The 20642-nt window shown below is 50.1% G+C and overlaps 1 protein-coding gene and 1 pseudogene across 1 annotated transcript; one reads left to right on the top strand and one right to left on the bottom strand.

The window, feature by feature from the left end:
• Positions 1-2147: 2147 nt before the first annotated feature.
• LOC115937891 (U6 spliceosomal RNA) lies at positions 2148-2248 on the top strand (annotated as a pseudogene).
• Positions 2249-17934: 15686 nt separating this feature from the next.
• Positions 17935-18577, bottom strand: LOC102749320 (small ribosomal subunit protein eS7). The gene has a single exon (XM_006748103.2). It carries the CDS (start codon positions 18548-18550, stop codon positions 17966-17968), a length of 585 nt encoding a protein of 194 aa, XP_006748166.2. The 5' UTR covers positions 18551-18577; the 3' UTR covers positions 17935-17965.
• Positions 18578-20642: the final 2065 nt, after the last annotated feature.

Genomic DNA, 20642 nt, shown 5'->3' with positions numbered 1-20642 from the left:
CAGAGCTCTGCGGTGGAGCACAGAGCCCGGCGAGAACCCACTCCACGTGCTGAAAGTCAGAGGAGCCCTTTCCTCTGGGACTGGGGGGCAGGATTGACTAAGGGCACAGGGCATGTTCCAGGAGAGTTGGAAATGTTCTATATCTTGATTTGGGGGTACCTACACAGGTGTGTATGTACACAAATAAACATTGAATTGACACTTAAGATGTACACACTTCACTGTATGTAAGCCATACCAACGTTCAAAAGTCCCTGGCTAGAGCATGGGGAAGAAAATTCGGGATACTGTTACCAAAAGAAGGGTGAATGGACGTTCCCTATAATATAGGAATACATGTGTATGAACATATAACACGTAGATGATTTTTGACTTGGTGTGGACATCACAGTGCACCCTCTTATGTCATAGTGTTTGCTTGATAAATCTTGGGCATTTTACTACAACGACCACCGCTTTATGCCACAGATTTCATTTCAGAAGCACTTTATTAAGCAAATGAGCTTGTCTCCTCAGCACTGCTTGCAGGAAGGGGCACCCCAGAATCCTGCCGGGGACCAGCCCCCTGAAACAACCCATTGCCTGCAGAGGGGAGGTGCTTGCATTGTCAAGGACCTCGGGCCTTGTTATGCACATTGGCTTTGGCCCGCCAGAGCTGGGCCCCTCTCTCTCTCTCTGTTTGGACCCTCTTGTTTTCCCTCTCTCAAATGCGCCCTGCTAAAGGGAATACATTCTTACTCATGCTAGGTTGGTAATGATGGTAGCTTCTAGAGTGCCTCTTCATGCCACAAGACACCTTATTTTTTCTTTACAGTGAAAATAGTGATACATCTAAAAGAGTCTCTCCCAGAACGCGGGGGAATGGTTGGGAATGGCACTCTGGCTCCAGACATAGGGACTGAAGTCTCCTCTTCCCGTTGGCCACCTGCAGTCCCTTGGGCATCTTATTACCTCTCTGCACCTTACTTTCTCCTCTCCTGTGGAGAGGCTAGCAGAGAGAGGATTAGAGTGCCTGGCACGCAGGTTTATATGTGTTGGTTACAACAGAACGGTGTGTCCGGCAGCCTTGGGAGTGCATGAGAAGTGGAAGGGGCTGTTCCCAGCTGGGGATAGAGGGTTCCTCTCTTCTCTGGTTCTGGCCCACCTTGGTGTCCTCTTCTTCAATCCCCTTTGTCTGCTCTCCTCTCCTTCTATTCTTTCTGCCCAGGGCATCTTTTCTTTGCAAGGAAGGGACCGCTTTGGGCTGTTCTCTGGGAGGCTGCAGGAGGCTGCCTAGCATGATGGCCTGAGCTCACCAATACCTGAGGATAGATGCCCCAGGAATCCCCTCTGCTACCCTATGGCCTGCCGGCTAGCCAACTTCTGTCTGTGTTCTTCTGACTCAGGAGGCCCTTTGCCTGTCGGCACAGTTGGTGAAGAGAACTCAGGCTTTGAAATCAGAGAGATGTGAGTTCCAGCGTGGCTGGAAGGTGCTTCACTTCTGAGGGGCTCCGTTTCCTTAGTGGGGAGAAGCGGCCCATGCTGCGCCTGGCAGGGTTGGGGGCATGGAATGAGGTCGTGTGTATATGGAGCCAACCCAGTAGGCCTTCACCTGCAGTGTGGGCTTGCGCTCTTTCTCTTCTGCCTGAGTGAGGAGATTTACTTGGCAGCTTTGTTTGGGGTGTGTGGTCCAATTTACTGGGAGACAAAATAGGGGCTGCATCTATTTGCTTGGGCTGTCAAACCAAGTACCACCAGCGAGGTCGCTTAGACAACCGAAATTAATTTTCTCACCGTTCTGGAAGCTCGAGGGTGTCGGCAGGGTTGGTTTCTTCTGATTACTCCGTGGTTTGCAGACAGCTGTCTTCTTGCTGTGTCTTCCCATGGTCTTCCCTCTGTGCCTGTCTGCGTCCTGCCTGCTTCGGATAAGGCCTACCAGTCCGGCCTCATGTTGCCTTGACTGCCTCCTGAAAGACTCTGTCTCCCAATACAGTCACATTCTGAGGTACAGGGGTTAGGACTCAAACAGATGAATTTGGCAGAGACACAGTTCTGCCCATGACAGAGACCTTGAACCAGAGCAGCTCCCCCACCCATCACTCATCATCCTAGCTCCCTTGCTTTAGGCTTTGGAGGTTTTTGAGCTTCCAGAGTTCCCTCTTGCACCCTCGCTTGGGAAGCGCACACCCTAAAATTGGAACGACACAGAAGAGACTAGCATGACCTTGCACAAGATGACATGCAAGTTGATGAAATTTTCCATCTTTAAAGAAAAAGTTCCCTCTCCAAATGGGCTTATCGCTAGGGTGGAGGCTCCTCTTATTGGCTGGCTCATAAGCGTAGAGGTTTGCCAAAGCCACTGGGATGGACACCAGGGAGGACGGCAACCCAGGAAGGAAGCTCCCTGGCCTGTGGCAGGTGTCTGGCCATTGCAGAGCGCATGCGGGCTCCCGGGGCTGATCCCAGGCCCAGCCATTTCCTGCAGGGTCTCTGTGAACTTGACTTTGCCATGTTGCCGGCTTCCCGAGGCCAGTCCATTCCCCACTTGCTTGACTGCTAGGCCTGGGTGTGGGGCATCGGGGAGCAGACGGGCAGACATCCCCATGGAGCAGGGTGGGATGGCAAGAGTTTGAAGCTAATCTTATTAGCAGCCACATCCTGCATCTCCCGAGGCTCTTCTCCGCCCCCGTGGCCCACAGCTCAGTGCCCACTCCCGGGCAGAAGGCAGATGGAGCAGGAGCAAGGCCCAGGGTTGGCACTGATCTCTGGACCTCAGAGACACTGCCACAGCCATTTCTCACCATCCAGGACAGGTCCCCGCAACCGACTCACTCCGTGCCTGGGGCAAGAAATTTGAGTCTCTGTGAAACCATTTCCTCTGGATGTGAAATGGGCCATACTACAGGATCCCATGACTAAAAAGGTCTCCCCGTCTCTACGGTGATTTCTGTGCTAGGAACACGTGTGCCAGGTTATGCTGGGGCTGAAGCATACAGTTCTTGTTGCCTGAGGTGGGGTCCGGGGGTCAGGGTCAGGGTCAGGGCCCGGTGGAAACACTTGAGAGATTCTTAGAATACTCTGGAACAGGAAGATTGACCAATACTCTGGGGCAGAGGATATGGGGAGACAAAGCCACCTACCCGTGGGGTTTGCATCTCTCAGTTGTGTGTAGGAGCTGAGAAACTTAGGGATTTGCCCAGAGGTCTAATCATAGACTTTTAATCTACATTGATGCACATACACATCAAGATTTCCTCTTGGATGAGGTCTTGTATAAAAGAAAGCACACCACCTCCTTTGATCATCAAATAATAAGAACAGAGCCATCTGTCACGTTTTCCTTTTTACCTTGGCCACCAGGAAGCTCTGGGAAAGATCTAGGGTTCAGTTGCTATACCTTCTGGATCTCTGGTTTCTGACACACTTCCCTCTTCCTTTCTCTTAGTTAATATTTGTCATTTAAATTATGTACAAGCATTAAAATTAAAGGAGACAGGACACAAGCTTGACTCCTTTGATATGGAATAGGGAATATGGTTAAGTACTGAGGTGTGTTTGTGTATTGGGGGGCAGTGATACTTCTGCCATTTATACGTAGGGACACAGAAGGCCAGCTTTCATGATCTGTAATCTGATTTTATTTAATAGCCCTTATTATATGCTAGGTGCTGTTGCTGTGCTTTACAAACATCAACTCAGGTGATCTTCGGAACAACCCTGGGACATGCATACTAGTATCAGCCCCATTTTGCGGATGAGGAAATGGAAGGAGATGAAAATGAAGGAACTCGCCTAGAGTCACGTGGCTATTACACATCAAGCCAGGATCTGAATCCGGAGCCCACGCTCTAGGTCGGTGCTTTGGGACTTTGCCGTGCTGACAGCTGAGTCACCAGCCACGTGTAGCTACGGAGCATGTGGCCTGGGGCTTGTGTGACTAAGGAACAGAATTAAATCAATTTTAAAACTTGTGTGGCGACGGACCACTCTATGAGACCGTGCAGCTGGGAAGCACCACGCTTTGCCTCCTCGCCCCCATTCCTGATGCTGGTGGGAAGGTGATCGGGGGGCAACCCAGTGGAGTTGAGTACAATCTGCAGGAAGAACCAAAAGCCTGAATTCCTCCCCCTCCTCCTCTCCCTCCTCTTCCTTCTTTTTCATCATCACAGCTAAGATCTTCTGAGCCCTTACGAGTCTCACTTAGTTCTCCCCCAAATCCTTGGATGTAGGTACTTTCCCTAATATACCTGTTTAACAGAAGGGAGGACTTGCACTCGGAGAAATAAGTGTCTTGTACAGAATCGTGCAGCCAGTAAGTGGCTGAGCCAAAATTTGCACCAAAGTCTAAATGACTCTAAAGCCGCATTTTCTTTTTTTTTTTTTTCTTTCTTTCTTTCTTTCTTTCTTTTTCTTCTTTCTTTCTTTCATCCTTCCTTTTTCCTTCTTTCTTTCCTTTCATCCTTCCTTCCTTTCTTTCTTTCCTTCATCCTTCCTTTCTTTCTTCTTTCTTTTCTTTCTTTCTTTCTTTCTTTCTTTCTTTCTTTCTTTCTTTCCTTTCTTTCTTTCTCTCTCCCTCCCTCCCTCCCTTTCTTCCCTCCTTCCTCCCCTCTCTCTTTTTCTTTCTTTCTTTTTTTTTTTTTAAAGATTTTATTTATTTATTTGAGAGAGGCTGAGAGCACGAGCAGGGGGGAGGGGTAGAGGGAGAGGGAGAAGCAGACTCCCCACTGAGCAGGGAGCCCGATGCGGGGCTCAATCTCAGAACTCCAGGATCATGACCTGAGCCGAGGCAGATGCTTAACTGACTGAGCCACCCAGGAGCCCCTCTTTCTTCCTCTCTTTATTCCTCCCTCCCTCCCCCCACTTCCTTCCTCTCTTTCCCCACCTTTTTTTTTTTTAAGTAAAATGTGCTCCCCTTCTGACTCCGTAGGTCACATGCCCGTCAGTTTCCACCAAAGTAGAGTGTCTGTTGTTGACTAATGTCAGCATTTCTGAAGGAAGGAGAGAGGAAGACAGAGGTGGTGAGCAGAGGCCAGGGAAGTGCTGGGTCACCACAGATGCTGACCAGCCGGTGAGGAGAACATGCATCACGGGGAAGGCTTGGCGGGCGTCAAGAGACAGCCAGAGAACCACCACCTACCTACAGGTGGTTCCTCTAGGTGGTGCCCAGAGAACCTAGGACCAGCCGCACCTCCACCAAGAAAGCTCTGCACTCTGGGAGAAGAGTCAGAAAGGGACACCTTAGTTTCCTCATCTGTCAAATGGGGACAAGGATGATTCAATAGGATAGCGTCTGAGAACCCGCCTGGCAGATGGAACAGCGCTTGCCTTTCCTGTCTCAGAGCTGGTCTCTGGGGTCGGAGCTCCTGGGAGACCTCGCAGGGGAGAAGCACAAAGCTGTCTCCACCGTGGGCGAAGGGAAGGCAGATGGCTTGTTCGCTGAGGGGTCGGGGTGGGCTGTGGGGGCTGTAGCGCATGGCTGTCAGCTGAGATCACCGCCTCCTCTCTTCCAGCTGCCTGGGGCTATTATGAAGTTGCAGAGACAGGGAGAGGAAGCTCAAGCTTGGGGGCCTCTTTGGGGGGCTAAGGAGGGGAGCAGAGAAGGAGGACGTTAATGAAAAAAACATTTCTCGTTCAAGGTGACTGAAAGGTTTTGAGGCTGGTTGGGTCAGGGTCTGGCTGTGGCTAAAAACAAGTCCCCCAGATGTGAAGGAGCCAGGCTTGGGACAGCTGCTGAGGGGCAGGCTATTGCAGGCCCAGCTGACTGACCCTCTTGGGGCTACCGACCTCCGAAGACCCCTGACTCTGGACAGACACCTGAGACGGGGCAGCTGTGAGGTCCCGGGAGCAGAACATCTGGATGCACGTGGCTTGTCCTGCCCATGGTCTTCCTCTGGCTTTGCAGACTCCAGTCCGTCCGCCCTACTGCCTGTCTCTGGATTATGTGTGGGCACGGGGAGGTGAAGGTGCTCCTGGAAGCTTCCAGCCTGACCCAGAGATGACAGAGGCCGGGCCCAGCCTGAGAAATGGAAGAACCTGCCAAGACAGGAAGGCTAAGATGGGTTTCTGGGGGCAACTCCTAACTCAACTCCTAACTTTGCCCCTAGATAATTTCTAGACTGGCACAGAACGTGCCATGTCTGCCATGCATCTGAATAAGGGCCCCTCCCATGAGAAAAAACCAGCTTTCATAGCCAGAGCTTGTCCTTGAACATGACTGACGGGTAGGCCTTCCCATTTCACAGCTGGGGAACTGAAGTCTGGAAAGGTGAGGACCTGACGCTAACCAGCCGAGCGAGGGGTGGGGCCGAGATCCCAGTGTAAGGAGTCCTTTGCAGTGTATGCCCCCTCTGCCCACTTTCTTCTAGATGCTGGGGAAACTTCAGAAGGCACAGGGGACACCATAGGAATAGATCAAAGCCACATGGAACCAAGAATAGGCCCCGCATCATGCTGGGACCCCCATTCCCTCCTCGAAGCCCGATTTCATCATGACTGGTCATCATCCCTCCAGTGGGAAAAGGGGCCCCTGCAGTGTGTTTTAGGATCACATGCAGCACACTTCATTCCCTTGAAAAATGGTTTTCCTTGGGAGTGAAGCGCTGCACACAGATGCATCTTTCACCCCTGTGAGCCCCGCGAGGGTGGGGACCACGCCACCCCTTTCCTGACCCCATCAGCATTTGTAAGGGCCCAGCTGCTTGAGAAAGTTGTAAAAGATGCTCAAGACTGTGAGCTGATCCCATGGGGATGCCCGGCCTCTGGAAGTCCCCCTGTTGGGCATCTGAAAGTCTTTACAGGCCAGATGGCGTCTTTGCCCCTCTCCGACTGGTGAACCATCATCTCTGGAAGAGACCCCAGGGATCATCTCAGCCAACTCCTTTTGGGCCCAGGTGGGTGAACGGAGGGGCCCAAAGCAGGAGGGGCCCTGCCCGAGTGAAGACTGGAGGGGGGCTCCTGACCCTGGCTGGAGGGCCTTCCAGGAGCCCACACTGATTTTCCGGAGAAGGGCCAATGTGGATGGAGCAGGAAGTGGATAGTCAGGAGCCTGCTTACAGGTTCTGAAAGGGGGCAGCCCCCAGAATATTCAGAATATGCATGGTGCAGTGGCTTGCCCAGGTCACATGGGCCCGGGAAATGGAAAGGGACAGGATAGGCCATGAACTCATGTCTGCCCTTGACCCTACACTTCTCTCGAAAATAGCTAAGTAGTGCTTAAAAAAATCCGAACTGCCCATTTGTGTTCACTTTCGCCCACTTCAGACACTCTGTATCATCCCTCCTTCTTTTCTGTTTTAAATTGAAGTTGTAAATCCCTAGCACCCTAAAAAAATAAAAAGAAAACCCCAAACAATCCTCCAAGTCCAGAGAGAGGATGGGCTAGGACACCAGCCTCTCGGTGTCTTCTAAAGTACAAGACTCCTGTATTTCTGTTCAGAAGCAGAACGGCTTTTTTTTTTTTTTGTCTTAGACAATGTGGTTCTAATATATATCAACAGAGCCAAAGAAAAGGCTTTTTTTTTTTTTTTAAAGAAGTTAACTTCATTTCAAGAACTTGTGTGTTTCTCATTAGTAACGCTGTCTTTTGAAATCCAGCCCAGGGAGGCGATTCCAGTTGAAATCAAAACTGATACACGAGGGTTTGACTCAAACGCTGTTCTGTCCCTTGCTCGCTGCCTTGTTGGGGCTGCTTGCTGGAGGGATGGGACAGGCAGGGCCAGCAGCCAGCTCTCTGCTCCCCATCCCACGGTCCCAGGCCGCCGTGGCTGTCGGGGGGTACTGGGGAGCCGGGCAGGCGGGGTGGGGCATCTTTCAACCTGGTGAGCTTCTCACCTGAGGCAGGGAGCTGAGGTGAGACCTTGAAGCCTGGGAGGAGGGAAAGCAAGCCCCCAGGCCTGGTGACCTAGACACCGGGGGCTTACGGAGGCCAGAGGGCTCCGGCCACGGCCAGAGCCACGAACTGAGTAAGTGTTACGTGATAGGTCATGATCAAGCAGTCCCAGGAGGGGCCACGCTGCTCTCCAAGTTGTAGGTTTTTCAAGTTGTTCTAAGTGGAAAACTCCCACTTTTTACTTTTTTGGGCCAGCTCCGGCATTTCTCCTCTGTGAGACCAGGCCTTCTGGACAACATTAGGAAAAAAAAAATCTTTCCATGGTCAGCCAAGGGGCGACTCATCCTCCCTGCTGGTGGAGGCCACTTCCTCCGGACATGTCCGTTTCTGGATGGATAAGGAAGGCAAAGGGCATTCTCTTCCTGCCCTTCTCTGTTCTCCTGTCCACGGAACCCCAAGTGGGATTTTGTTCCTTAATAAAAAAACCACCTATTCTTAGGAGAACTGATGTTCTTGTTATATACACCAAAGGGGTTTGTTTCAAGGATGACAGAAACCAATAGGATGGTCCCTCACGCCCAGCCCCCTAATCCGAATTTCCTCATCCTTCAAAACCTAGCGATGTCCTTCCTTCCATGGGAATCCTTTCTCTACCCACTGCTTGTTGGTGATAATTCTAGCCTCAGGGTTCAGCCTGAGACACTCCTTTTATAATTAATGGGGTGTGACTTTTTTTTTTTTATGATCAAACTGTTCCTTCTTGCTTGTATTATTTAACTTTCCAGACATCCAGACATTTCTGTCTTGTCCCCTTAGTTAGGGGGTCTGACTTTCTTGAGGACTGAGACTTTTCCATGACTGTAACCCCAGCTCTTTAGCACAGTTTGCAAATAACAGCAGTGATCATTAAAATAACTATCAACCCTATTTTTTTTTACATTAACCTACTATGTTTTAATGTCCCTTTAATGGCCACTCCCTTAGAAAAATAAAAAGAAATATTTCCAAGAGACGAAAAGAATAATTATTGAGCCACTTTCTCTGTAAGGCCCCTCCCAGTGCTAAGTTCTGTGATGCTTCCTTCTGCCGGGCAGGCACCTATGCTTGGCTTATGCATTGCCTGGTTTGAAGACTTCGTGGATTTGTTGCTAAATCTGTTCAGTTCTCCATGAATGAGACTGAGGGACCATAGTTTTCCCATGCCCCTCTTCCCAGATTTGGTTTGTGGAAACAGGAGGCAATGTGTTATGGAAAAGAGCTGGGTGCACCTGCCTGGGTTCACCTCCCAGCTCCATCCCACACCTGCAGTGGACCCTGCAGTGGACCCTCTGATCCTCAGTTTCCTCATCTGTAGAATGGGGATCGTTATGGTGCCTTCCTTGCATGGTTATGGTCTTGATGAAATGAGGTCTCAGGAACATGGCACTTGCTACCATTTGTTGAACTTCGCCGGGCCAGGCACTGTGCTGGGCGCTTGGCCCAGAATAAATCTAGAAGCTCAAACATCAGGGATTCCAGCTATTCTATAGCTGTTTCATCAGCTACACCTCCCCCTGGGTCAGCTCCCTCTGTGATACGCTCTGGATTCTCCTTTGCAGCCACCACCCCTGTGTGTACCTACTGTGTGAGTGGTTGACAACACTTTTCCCCACTAGAAGCTTCCAAAGAGCCTGGGCCTGGTCTCTTTTTGCTCCCACTACTGACCAGGGCCCACCTAGGCACTTAAGAAACATTAGCTTCCATCTCCCTTGGCTCCCTTTTCTGCGATAAATCAGTACTTCCCTTGTTTCCCTGAGAGGAAAGGACCCGGGACCCTCCACAGATGCCACTGGGTGGGGACTTGATGTTCATTCTGTGGCTTGAGCCATGCAGGGATATTGTCTCCTGATCGAAACCTGCAAGATCCCTGTGCCTTGGATCCTGCCGAAGACTTGGCATTTGATGCCCCACCCCACATCTCCAGCTGATCAGTCCTAGTCCTCCTCCGAGGGATGTGCTTCAATGCCACCTCCTCTGAGAAGCCTTTCTTGACGATTACAGACTTAGAGAACTGAAAAGATCACCGGTGATGTTTTATTCTTTGGACCGTGGCTCCCCAGGGACTCACTGAAGTTTTGACTTCCCAGGGCCCAGGACAGAGACAGTGACCAGTAAGTGCTGATTGAATGAATCCTGTCAGAGCAAAACCAGACCGAGTCACGCCCACACTGCCCAGAAAATGTTAGCACACACCCTTGTGATTTACACAGCTTGTTTCTTTCTTAATTCATTCATTCAAAAAAAAAAAAAATTTGTCGAGCACCCAGTGTGGTGCTGGGCCCCAAACTGGGTGCTGGGGAGCCAGTGGTAAATCTGGCAAACTCATTCCTGTGTCTTGGCCATCTTGGAGTTTCCTGTCTAGGTCAGTGGATTCATGGGCAAGGTCAAAATAAAACCAGGGAGTTGGAGGGAAATCACCAGCCCCAGAGTGACCACGTAGCTGCAAAGCAAAGGGTGAAAATGGGTCTCTGTCCACAGAGGTGCATGGGTCCAGCTTCCTCCCTTGGCTGCAGCACCTGAGGGCCCCCGGGGAGAAGATGGGCAGGGACAGGACCGTCCTGCTCCTCAGGCAGGGCTGACCCTCTGAACTCAGGGCAAGGGGGACTGTGTCCACCCAGAACCAGCTGGGGCCGCCCACTGCTGAAAGGTCCTAATTAGCTCATTTCCCCAGCCCCGTGGGCTGCGAGCAAGTTCCCTTCACCTTTTGCCCTGCCCCATCTCACTCAATTTAGCAGTTCAAGGTTCACTGTGGTGTCAGGGTGGGGACAGGGAAAATGTCCCCCACTCCCATGCCATTAAATAAAACCATCCCTTTGTGGCTGGCTCCACCCTGAAGACTTTGGAATCCTTCCCTCCCCGGCCTGGTTCTGATGGCTACATTGACGGGAGAGGCTGTGGGTCCAGAGCCCTGGCTACAAACTCTGTCTCTGCCCTTGGACGAGCAGCTGTGTGATCCTGAGCAAGTGGCTCACCCTCTCTGACCGTCAGTCTCTTCAATTATGAGGACCCTAATACTCACGTCACCTGGTGGCTGGGAGGATGCAACGGAATAAGGCCTGTGAGGCCGGAGGCCCAGGGCTCAGACATAACCCTCAGTTCTGGCCCCCACACTCTGCCTGACTTTCCTGGACGGGAAGTCTGCTCTGCTCACCGCTGTATTTCTAGCATCCCAACTGAGCCCCAAGACTTGAGGAAGTCTGGAAAACCATCCCGAAGCTCTCGGATCTTCAGCTCCCTCAGGAGAGGGAATGGGAATGCACAGTCCTCTGTCCCAGGGGGACATGTGGCGTGGACCAGGGCATGAAACAGCAGTGGGGACTGTTACAAGCCTAGCACAGTGCCTGGCCTGGAGAGGGGCCACCGAGTCGGCTTCCTTCTCTTCAGCCAACTTGCGGCAACATGTTTCTCAAAGTGTGCTCCTCAGACCGGGGACCTGGTTGGCTGGCTGCCACCCCAGACCCGCAGAAACGAGAGCTGCATTTTAACAAGATCCCCAGGTGTTGGGGTGCCCACCCAAGTTTGAGAAAGGCCGCTCTACTGCGTGCCCTTGAGCTAGTCACGACTTCTCTGTGCTTCTTCCTCCACTGTAAGTGGTGGTGATGTTAGTAGTGACTGTCCAGACTTGGCATAAACCAAACAAAGCAAGAAAATCCATTATGGATGAGAAGAAGGGGATGGCATGTTCCAGAACCAAATCGAAATGAATGTGCTGAGGGCTTTCTGCTCGTCTCTGGGCCACAGCTCTGTGGGTCGCTAGAAGCAGATGGAATCCAAGAGTGGGGCAGGGGACAGGCGTTGGGGTCTCCTCCATCCTGTGTTGGGTTGAAAAAGAGAGCTAAGGGAGCACTATGCATCTGGACGGGTAAAATGCCTTCCCCTGCTTCTCTTTATTATGGGTCTGTGCAGGGGAGGTCAGGAATCACGCCCCATCCTGGGTTTACAGGACCTTTCCCTAATAAAGCTGAGGGCTGGGAGGCCGCGCATTCCAGGGGACGTAATTAAAACCACCGAGGGTTATTTGGAATAACAGACCTGTTAGTCGGAAGCACTTGCCATGCTAATTCAAACAAGGTGATTACAGGCGATTAGCGAACCTAATGCCTTCAGTTTAAAACCAGCCGGGGGAGGGATGAGCCAATGGCCTCGGCTACTTCCTGTGGGTGGTGGAGGGGCCTGACCTGGGACTGAAATTTCATAAGGTCAGTGCTAAGTGGGGCTCCTGGGCCCCCCACCTGGGTAAGATGCTCTCCCCATGCAAACTCCTTCCCTGGAGCGCAGGAGGCAAACTCTCCTGGGGAGAGTCAAAAATGCACTCCCCCCAGGTCTCCTGGGGACCATTCTGGACACACCCCACAAAAGCTGGCCCTGCCTACCTCTTCAGCCTCATCCTCTGTGGCCTCTGGAGGGCAGGCGCTGGGTTTTGTGGTCTCTTAATCCTCCAAAGGGAATACTTATGGACGCACGTATGCATACCTAATAACATTTTACTTAGCACTTGTTATGTGCTGAGTACTGTGCCAAGCAGTTGATACACATTGCCCCATTTAATTCATTTACATCAGCCCCGCTATTGTCCCCATTCGACAGATGTGAAGTGTGAGGCACAGAGGGAAACCCACGCCACGCTGCTGGAAAGTGGTCAGGAAGGGTCTTTGTCCTAAATCCACGTGACTCTCAAGGGTCCCCATGACCTCACTGAATGCTTACAGTAAGTGCACGAGGGAGGGACTGTTATTACTGCCATTCCATCTTGCAGCTGAGGGGACCGAAGCTCAGAGAACCAAGTAACTGGCAAAGGATCATGAGCTAGTGTGGTGATTGGCTGAACTGGGATATGACCCTGATGTTGCTGCTTGCAACCCCCCTGCTTTGAATCTCTTCACTGCAGCACTCTGGAAAGGACACAGAATGGTGGCCAAGCCTGGGAGGGGAGGAGGCCAACAGGGAGACTCATTAGGGAAGGGCATCCAAGACAGAGGAAGCCAGACAGATCCATGAAATAGGGAGCTTCCAGCTGCCTGTGTTGGAAACCCCCCAATCGACTGGCTTAATAATAAATACTGGGGCACTTGGCTGGCTCCACTGGTAGAGCGTGTGACTCGATCTTCGGGTTGTGAGTTCGAGCCCCATGTTGGGTATAGAGATTACTTAAAAATAAAATTAAAAAAAAGAGAAATAGTTATTATTACCAGCAACAAGAAGTGCTGAAGGACTGGTTAATTTAGAGGCTCCACAACATCATCAAGAACACTGGTCATCTTCTTTCCTTCCTCCCTTCCCCCATCCATGAGATATTACTGGGCGCTGTCTATATGCCAGGCACTCTCCCGAGCCCTGGGGGGAAAAACAAAGTCCTTGCCTTCTTGGAGCTTATGTTCCTGTGTGAAAGACTGATGATAAACACACACACACACACACCCCCACATACACACAATGTACATATTATATAGGGTGCATATATATATATATAATGTATCTATATAATATACATACACATATTACATATAACTATATATATAGTGTATATGTATTATACATCCAACACAGTGTGTATATTATCTATATACATTGTGTGTGTATATATAAATATATATAAAAATATATTTATATAATATAAATAACATGATATCAATTTAAGAGCTATTAAAAACCAAACAAATGAGAATAGAGTCATAGAGGGGAGAGAAGTCAGGGAAGTCCTTCTACGGAGCTGGCATTTGAGCGGAGACCTGAATGAAGTAGAAGAATGACCTCGGTGAGATCTGGGAGAAACACTCCTTGTGGAGGGAACGGTGTGCAAATGCCCTGAGGTCCATAGGGCTTGCAGTGGAGTGAGTGAGACCTTTCTGTTGTGCACCCTCCAGGTGAGTCTCCTCGTGAGGTCAAAGTGACTATAGCGATTCCAGGCACCCTGGGCAGACATGACACTGGCCAGTGAATAAGGAGGTGTTTGTCACTGTTTTGTATATCTTTGGAGAAGTCATCCCTGGGAGTCCCCAGTGGGTTTTTCCTCAATCTTTTTGGCCAGAGACACAGGCCCACGTGTGACCCCATCCCGACAGGGGAATGGAGGACTACAGTGGTTCGCTTAGACCAGTGAGGATGCATCCTTGGAACTGGAGATTGGGAGTGTTTCTTTGAGATGTAGGAGGGAGGGATAGATATCTCCCTAATAAAAGGAGGTTCTGTCAAGAAGGAGGAAGGGGGCCGTAAGTAGAAAGGATGTGTACAACCATGGGCCATGACTTTAAAAAGAAGAGGCAGTCCTTCCCTTCACTGGGTAGAATGCTGGCTTGCTGGTGGTGAACCAGTTTTGACCATGAGGACGAGGGCTGCTGGCTTGGGACGGCAGAGCAATGAGACAGAAGGAGACCGGGAATTATCAAATCAGCCTGGAATGCTTGCAATTAGATGATGTACAGAGAGAAAGGGACAGGAAGTTTGATTCAGGCCCCAGACTCAGTCCTCTTTACAAATCAGGGCTCACGTCAGGCTTTACTAAAGAAAAAGTTTTGCTGCTTAAAAAAGACTTTGACGATGCCTGGTATAGTCCAACCTCCTCATCTGACAAACTGGACACTGAGATCCACCAGAGGGAAGTGACTTGCCCGGGATCACACTGTCAGCTGGTGTCAGAGCTGGGACTAAACTCAGACCCTGCCCAATAGGAGTGGGTTCCAGATTCCTGGATCTTTCCAATCAAGCTCACTCTCTATTGGGATCTTGAAACTGTGCCATGGAGTGAACTTGGTCGATTCCCAGCCTGATGGAAGGACAGCCTCGTGGTTCCCAGGCATTACCTTCTCATGTGGTCATGCCAGGTTTTACTTCCATCCTCCACGTTCAGCTCAGCCAGGGTGTAGACCGGGGCAGGGAGGTGGTTGATCCTGGCTTTTGTTAGCAGGTCTCAAAATATTCGAAGAATTACCTGGGGAGGGTGGGAACACTGATTAGAATGCAGATTCCTCGGTCCTATCCTGAAAGATTCTGATTCAGTGGGTTTGAGGTAGGGCCCAGGAATCGGCCTCAAAATTAAAGTCTCCCTGGGGGGCTGTGCTGCAAGTTGCCCCCAGGACACATCCCGAGAATCAGTGGCCCAAAGGACTCCAGAGAAAAGTTTTCTTTATCTGAGAAAAACAATCCCATGACCAAAGCTGAGGCTCGAGACCGCTTTTCCCCAAGCTGACCCTTTTGTTATAGCTGAAGATCAGATTTGCTACCTGGGGAAGAAGGGGGCTAGGGTTGCTCTATTTGAATTCAAACTGTGAAAATAACTGAGATCCACACTTCCCTGACAGAAGGTTTTGAAGGGAGCTTAGGGTGCATTGGTTATCCGGGCGTCATGAGTAAAGGACAGAGCTTCTGCCACGTGGATCTCTTTCCTGTATTCTGCTCCCTTTGGCTTACAGGCCCCGGGGGATTGCACCCCTTTCTTCCTGGGCTAGCTCTCTTCTTCATCTCCAGACCCCATGGATTCAGGGATTCTACCTCAATATTTGACTCTCAAAATATCTCCCTGCTCTTGGGGTGCCTGGGTGGCTCAGTCGGTTAGGCGTCTGCCTTTGGCTCAGGTCATGATCCCAGGGTCCTGGGATCGAGCCCCAAGTCAGGTTCCCTGCTCAGCGGGGAGTCTGCTTCTCCCTCTTCCTCTGCCCCTGCTCTCCCTGCTTGTGTTTTCTCTCTCTCTGTCAAATAAATAAATAAAATCTTAAAGAAAAAAAAGATTTTATTTATTTATTTGACAGAGAGAGAGAGCCAGAGAGCACAAGTGGAGAGAATGGCAGAGGGAGAGGGAGAAGCAGGCTCCCCACTTGAGCAGGGAGCCCGATGCGGGGCTCGATCCCAGGACCCCGGGATCATGACCTGAGCCGAAGGCAGCTGCTTAACCATCTGAGCCACCCAGGCACCCCAATAAATAAAATCTTAAAAAAAAAAAATCTCCCTGCTCTCTATAGCACAGCTGAACTGAAACAATCAACAAATCCCCCATCTTTGGATGAAATTCATAGTTGGAGAAGTAAAAATCAAATATGTTGGTATCTTGAAAATTATGATTGTGTAGTTCTATTTCAAAGAACATTTCTCCTCTTGGGTAAGAAGGTTGGGAAGGTGACGGCGTCCCACAGGCTAGTGTCTTCATGCCGCATTGTGACTAGCACCTACGTCTGGATGGCCACCATGGAAGCACATCACAGAAGGCCAGACACTTTGGGACAACTCGACAGTGGGCTACATGATGGCCACAAAGCACCTGGAGATCAATCCTGACCGCCCCATGGTGGAGAGGCCTCGGCAGAAGGAGGAGGCGGACGGGAACAAGGCTGTCAAGGACCTGTTGGTGCCTCCTTCTCATATTTGAAAGGGCCTTGTTCTCCTCTGGCTTCTCACCGGAGGATGTCCAGACTCACTCCGACCGTATTTGCCGCATGATCAAGCTAGACTGGGCACAGATGAAGATGAAGTGACAGCAGAGGAACCCGGAGGTGCTGATCCTGACAGGATCTGCCCCCTTGAGGGTGGGGAGGATGCCTCTCACATGGACGAAGTAGATTAGTTTCTACCTGCGGCACTTGGACCCTCTGCATGGTGTCCCCATGGCTCCCCCGTAGCCCCTGAGTGGCCCTGGTTCAGCTGGTTCCCTCTGCTGATGTCTAGTGGGGTTTTTCCTCCTGTCTTTGTCTGAGGCAGGATACAAGGGCCTCAAGCCCTCTCCCTTCCCATTATTTGACAGGGATCTGGATGTGTATTGAGTGTTTTTTGGTTTATTTTGTTCTGAAATTGAAGTACGCAAAATAAAGAAGATATAGTTTTATAAAAAATAATAACTAAAGAACATTTCCCTGAAAGCAGCCAGGTCCTGAAATTCCTTGCCTTTGGCTTGGATTTCCCAAGGCCTAGATCTCAGAAGCCCACATAGCCATTGCCCTGCTTACCTGTAATCAGGAATTCCAGGGATCATTGGCTTCAGGCATGGCTCGATCCAGGGGCTCTATATCTATCTCCCTTCCACCTCTTCACCCTGCTTTCCTCTGTGTGGCTTCATTCTCAGGCAGGCTTTCTCGTTGTGGTGGAAAAGATACCTTCTGGAAGCCTGAGGCATGCACGGTGCTGACAGCTTGGGATCTAAGGAGATACCCTATATGGATTTCTTCCAGCATCCATATACCAAATCTCATGAAAGGACTCTGATTTGCCCTGTGTAGGTCCAATTCTTGGACCAATCACTGTGGGCTAGAGGGTGGGGTCCATGGTCTGTGCCCATCTCTGTCATCTAGGGACAGGCAGAGCACTGAGATGGTCCCCGATGAGCTGTAGAATGGGGTGACGATGCCCTAATAGACAGAGGGCCCCTGCAGATTAATAAGAGCTGCCTACCCAGGAAGTGATTGCCCTGGTGTCACCCTAGTGTTAAAAAGCAAAGTCTGATTCAATCTAGTGGTCAAACCATGGTACAGTGCTCATCCCATCATGCCACTGGCCTGTAGCAGATATTGGGAGCCTCCTCTTGGGGCTAAGGTGTCTGTGGATGATGAATAAAATGGTTAGGGTGAAAGTGGTCAAGTTCTTGACCAAGATCCCAGGCAGCCATGATGTAATTGATGAATGATTGCTCTAGAAGATCATTGGGCTCAGCATCAGTGATGGAATTCTGCCGTTTACTATGTATTTGGACTCTGCGGCTTACTTGTAATTGTGAAATGTAGTTAACCTCTCTGACCCTCAGTTTTCTCATCTGTAAAGGGGGGTATTTTGCTCAGCAAAGACTGACTTGGCATAGGGGCAGGGGGACAGAGGTCACAGATATGCCCTGGCACTTGGAGTGAATTTGGCAGGAGATGGACTGTGTGGAGCCTCCACAGTGGACTATTACCTGTGGGGTCAGGGAGGATTTGTGAGATTCAGCAAATACAAATATAGGATGCCCCATTAAATCTGAATTTCAGATAATTAACAAATAATTTTTTTTAATATATGTCTCATATAATATCTGGGATAGTCTTATACTAAAAATTTATTTGTCTGAAATTCAAATTTCCTATATTATTATTATTATTATTATTATTATTATTATTATTATTTTTTAACAATACTGTGAAAGTTTTATTTAATCATTTTTGTTTACAACTGAAACTCTGGGAACTCAAAGTTAACATCCTTGCCTGTAAGCTTCTTATAGACACCAGAAAAAGTTTCAACCTTGTGTTCCACGTTGTTCTGCTGTGCTTTATCCAAATGAACCTTGATCAGCCGGCTGCCATCCAGTTTCACACGGATTCTCTTGCCCACAATTTCACTTGGGAAAACCAAGTCCTCCAGGATCGCGTCGTGCACGGCTGTCAAAGTGCGGCTCCTGGGACGCTTTTGCTTATTTTTTGTACGGCTTTTTCGAGTTGGCTTAGGCAGAATTCTCCTCTGAGCGATAAAAACAACATGCTTCCCACTGAACTTTTTCTCCAATTCACGGACTAGCCGGACTTGGATTTTCTGGAAAGATTTCAGCTGAGGAACGGGAACAAAGATGATAATAGCTTTCCGACCACCACCAACTTCAATTTCCTTGGCAGCCGTGATATTCAGCTCCCTCAGCTGGGCTTTAAGATCGGAGTTCATCTCCAACTCAAGGAGAGCCTGGGAGATGCCGGACTCGAACTCGTCCGGCTTCTCGCCATTGGGCTTCACGATCTTCGCGCTCGAACTGAACATGGCCTTCCCCTTGGTGAGAGCGCCGGCCTATTATTATTTTTTTAAAGATTTATTTATTCATTTGAGAGAGCGAGAATGAGAGAGAGTACATGAGAGGGGGGAGGGTCAGAGGGAGAAGCAGGCTCCTCGCTGAACAGGGAGCCCGATGCGGGACTCGATCCTGGGACTCCAGGATCATGACCTGAGCCGAAGGCAGTCGCTTAACCAACTAAACCACCCAGGCGCCCCAAATTTCCTATATTATATCTGAGAACATTAGGTCAGGGGCAGGTAAGTCTGAGGATTTCATTGGTTTAGGTCTATGAACCTGATCCCAGGGCTGCAGCCTATTTGGGGCTCTAGTTACACCAGCAGGAATTTGTCTTTCCCTGTCTCTTGGCTCTGCTTTCTTCTGTTTTGCTTCATTCCCAAATGGTGGGAAGGTGGCCACCAGGTGGGAAGAGGCAGCTCCAGGCTCTCTTTCCCACAGCTTAGCAAACCCAGTGGGAAAAGCATGCCACCTTCTCGTATTTCCCGCAAAAGTTTCAGGCCTGACTCTCATTGGCCCCAATTGAGTCACATGCCTTTCCCTGAACCAATCACCGTGGCCTGGGAAGATGAACTCTCCTGATAGGCCAGGCTTGGGTCATTGCCCACACCAGAGCCAAGGACGACTGTTCTGCTTACTCCACGTGGATTGAAAGTTGAGGAGTTCCCCGAAGGAAGACTAGGGTGTTGTCTGCACAAGAGGAAGTAGAACTGGGCCGCTGAAAAGAGCAGGTGCCTCAGTGGGGCATCCACTTCCTTCCGACTGAAGCCTTGTCTTTAGGGACACGTGGGGCAGACTCCGCTAAGCCCGTGCAGCCTCCCGGCGCAGTGCAAGCCTGCCTTCTTGCTGCTTCTGGAGAGGTCTGGGGGTTACAGCCAACTCAGAACTGGGATGAATCCCAGCTCTGACCTCAGGCCAGTTCTTTAATGCTCTGTGCCTCAGTTTCCTCATTTATAAGTCAAGAGCAAACAACAACAACTTATCAATATTATGAAGCGAGTAGAGGGCTGGGGCCTGGGGCTGGCAGGTGGCCAGCACTCCATACGTGGCAACTCTTACCTTTCTGGAGGTTATTGCTCCAGGTGAGATCCTTTTAAGGGAGAAGTGGCAAAGCTTTGGTCTCTGGATTGTAGGAACTCACCGTCTTTCAGTATTTGGGTGGGTAAAATGTTTGAATGGCCCTAGCCCACCCGCTGTACCTACCCTTGAGGCTATTTATGGGAGGGGGGGTTAAGCAGCTCCCTCAGAGGACTTGAACTGTGTGGACTCCCAGCTCCCATGGGCAGTCCATGTGTCAAAGTCATGCGGAGAGGCACATGGTCCACAATGGCTCAGGAGGCCCAAGGTAAGCCATCCCCTCTGGGATCCATAACTGTCCTTGGCTGATACTTGCAGACTGACCTACAGAGGGAACCCATGTGGGTTTTCTGAGCAGCCAAAAAAGCCCTGAAGTTATCCAATTGCAGTGTACCCCAAGCTTGAACTGCCTTACCATGGCTGTGTGCCTTAAGTTTTAGACTTTCATTCTTTTCAAGATATAAATATTCCTGGGAGGGGCTCAACTTTATGCAGTTATAACTGTTGATACCTCTTTGTGAATGAAGGAGCTGAGAACAGATTCATAAGGGGAATGAAAGAGGGAGGGAAGGGGGGGTGGGTTAAGGTCCTACCAATGGGGAGAATTATTAGCACAGGGAGGCTGTGGGTGTCTCCTCCACTGGGCACTGCCCCAGAGCGCCACACTGCCCTGCTGTGCCCTGTTCCCTAGGATTGTGCCGAGGTGGGCAGCGCATATGGCGAAGAGGGGTGGGCTTTGGAAATATTCAGAACAAGGTGAGAATCCTGATGTGGCCTCTTAAACACAAAATTTGGCCTCGGGCTAGTGACTTGACCTCTTAGAACCTAGGTTTCTCCTCTGTTAAATGGGGATCCTCTACCCCCTTGATAGGGTCAGTATCGGAATTTATGAATTATAGTTCGAGACCCTTAGGCCGACCAGCTTAGACTTTCCCAAAAGCAGTTGGATTGCTCTAGATTGTTCCACATTCTCATAGAACCCCACCT

This window comes from Leptonychotes weddellii, chromosome 11 (genome assembly GCF_054177405.1).
Source record: "Leptonychotes weddellii isolate Sample4059 chromosome 11, ASM5417740v2, whole genome shotgun sequence".
Taxonomy (NCBI): domain Eukaryota; kingdom Metazoa; phylum Chordata; class Mammalia; order Carnivora; family Phocidae; genus Leptonychotes; species Leptonychotes weddellii.
This window is presented reverse-complemented; position numbering and strand designations above follow the sequence as displayed.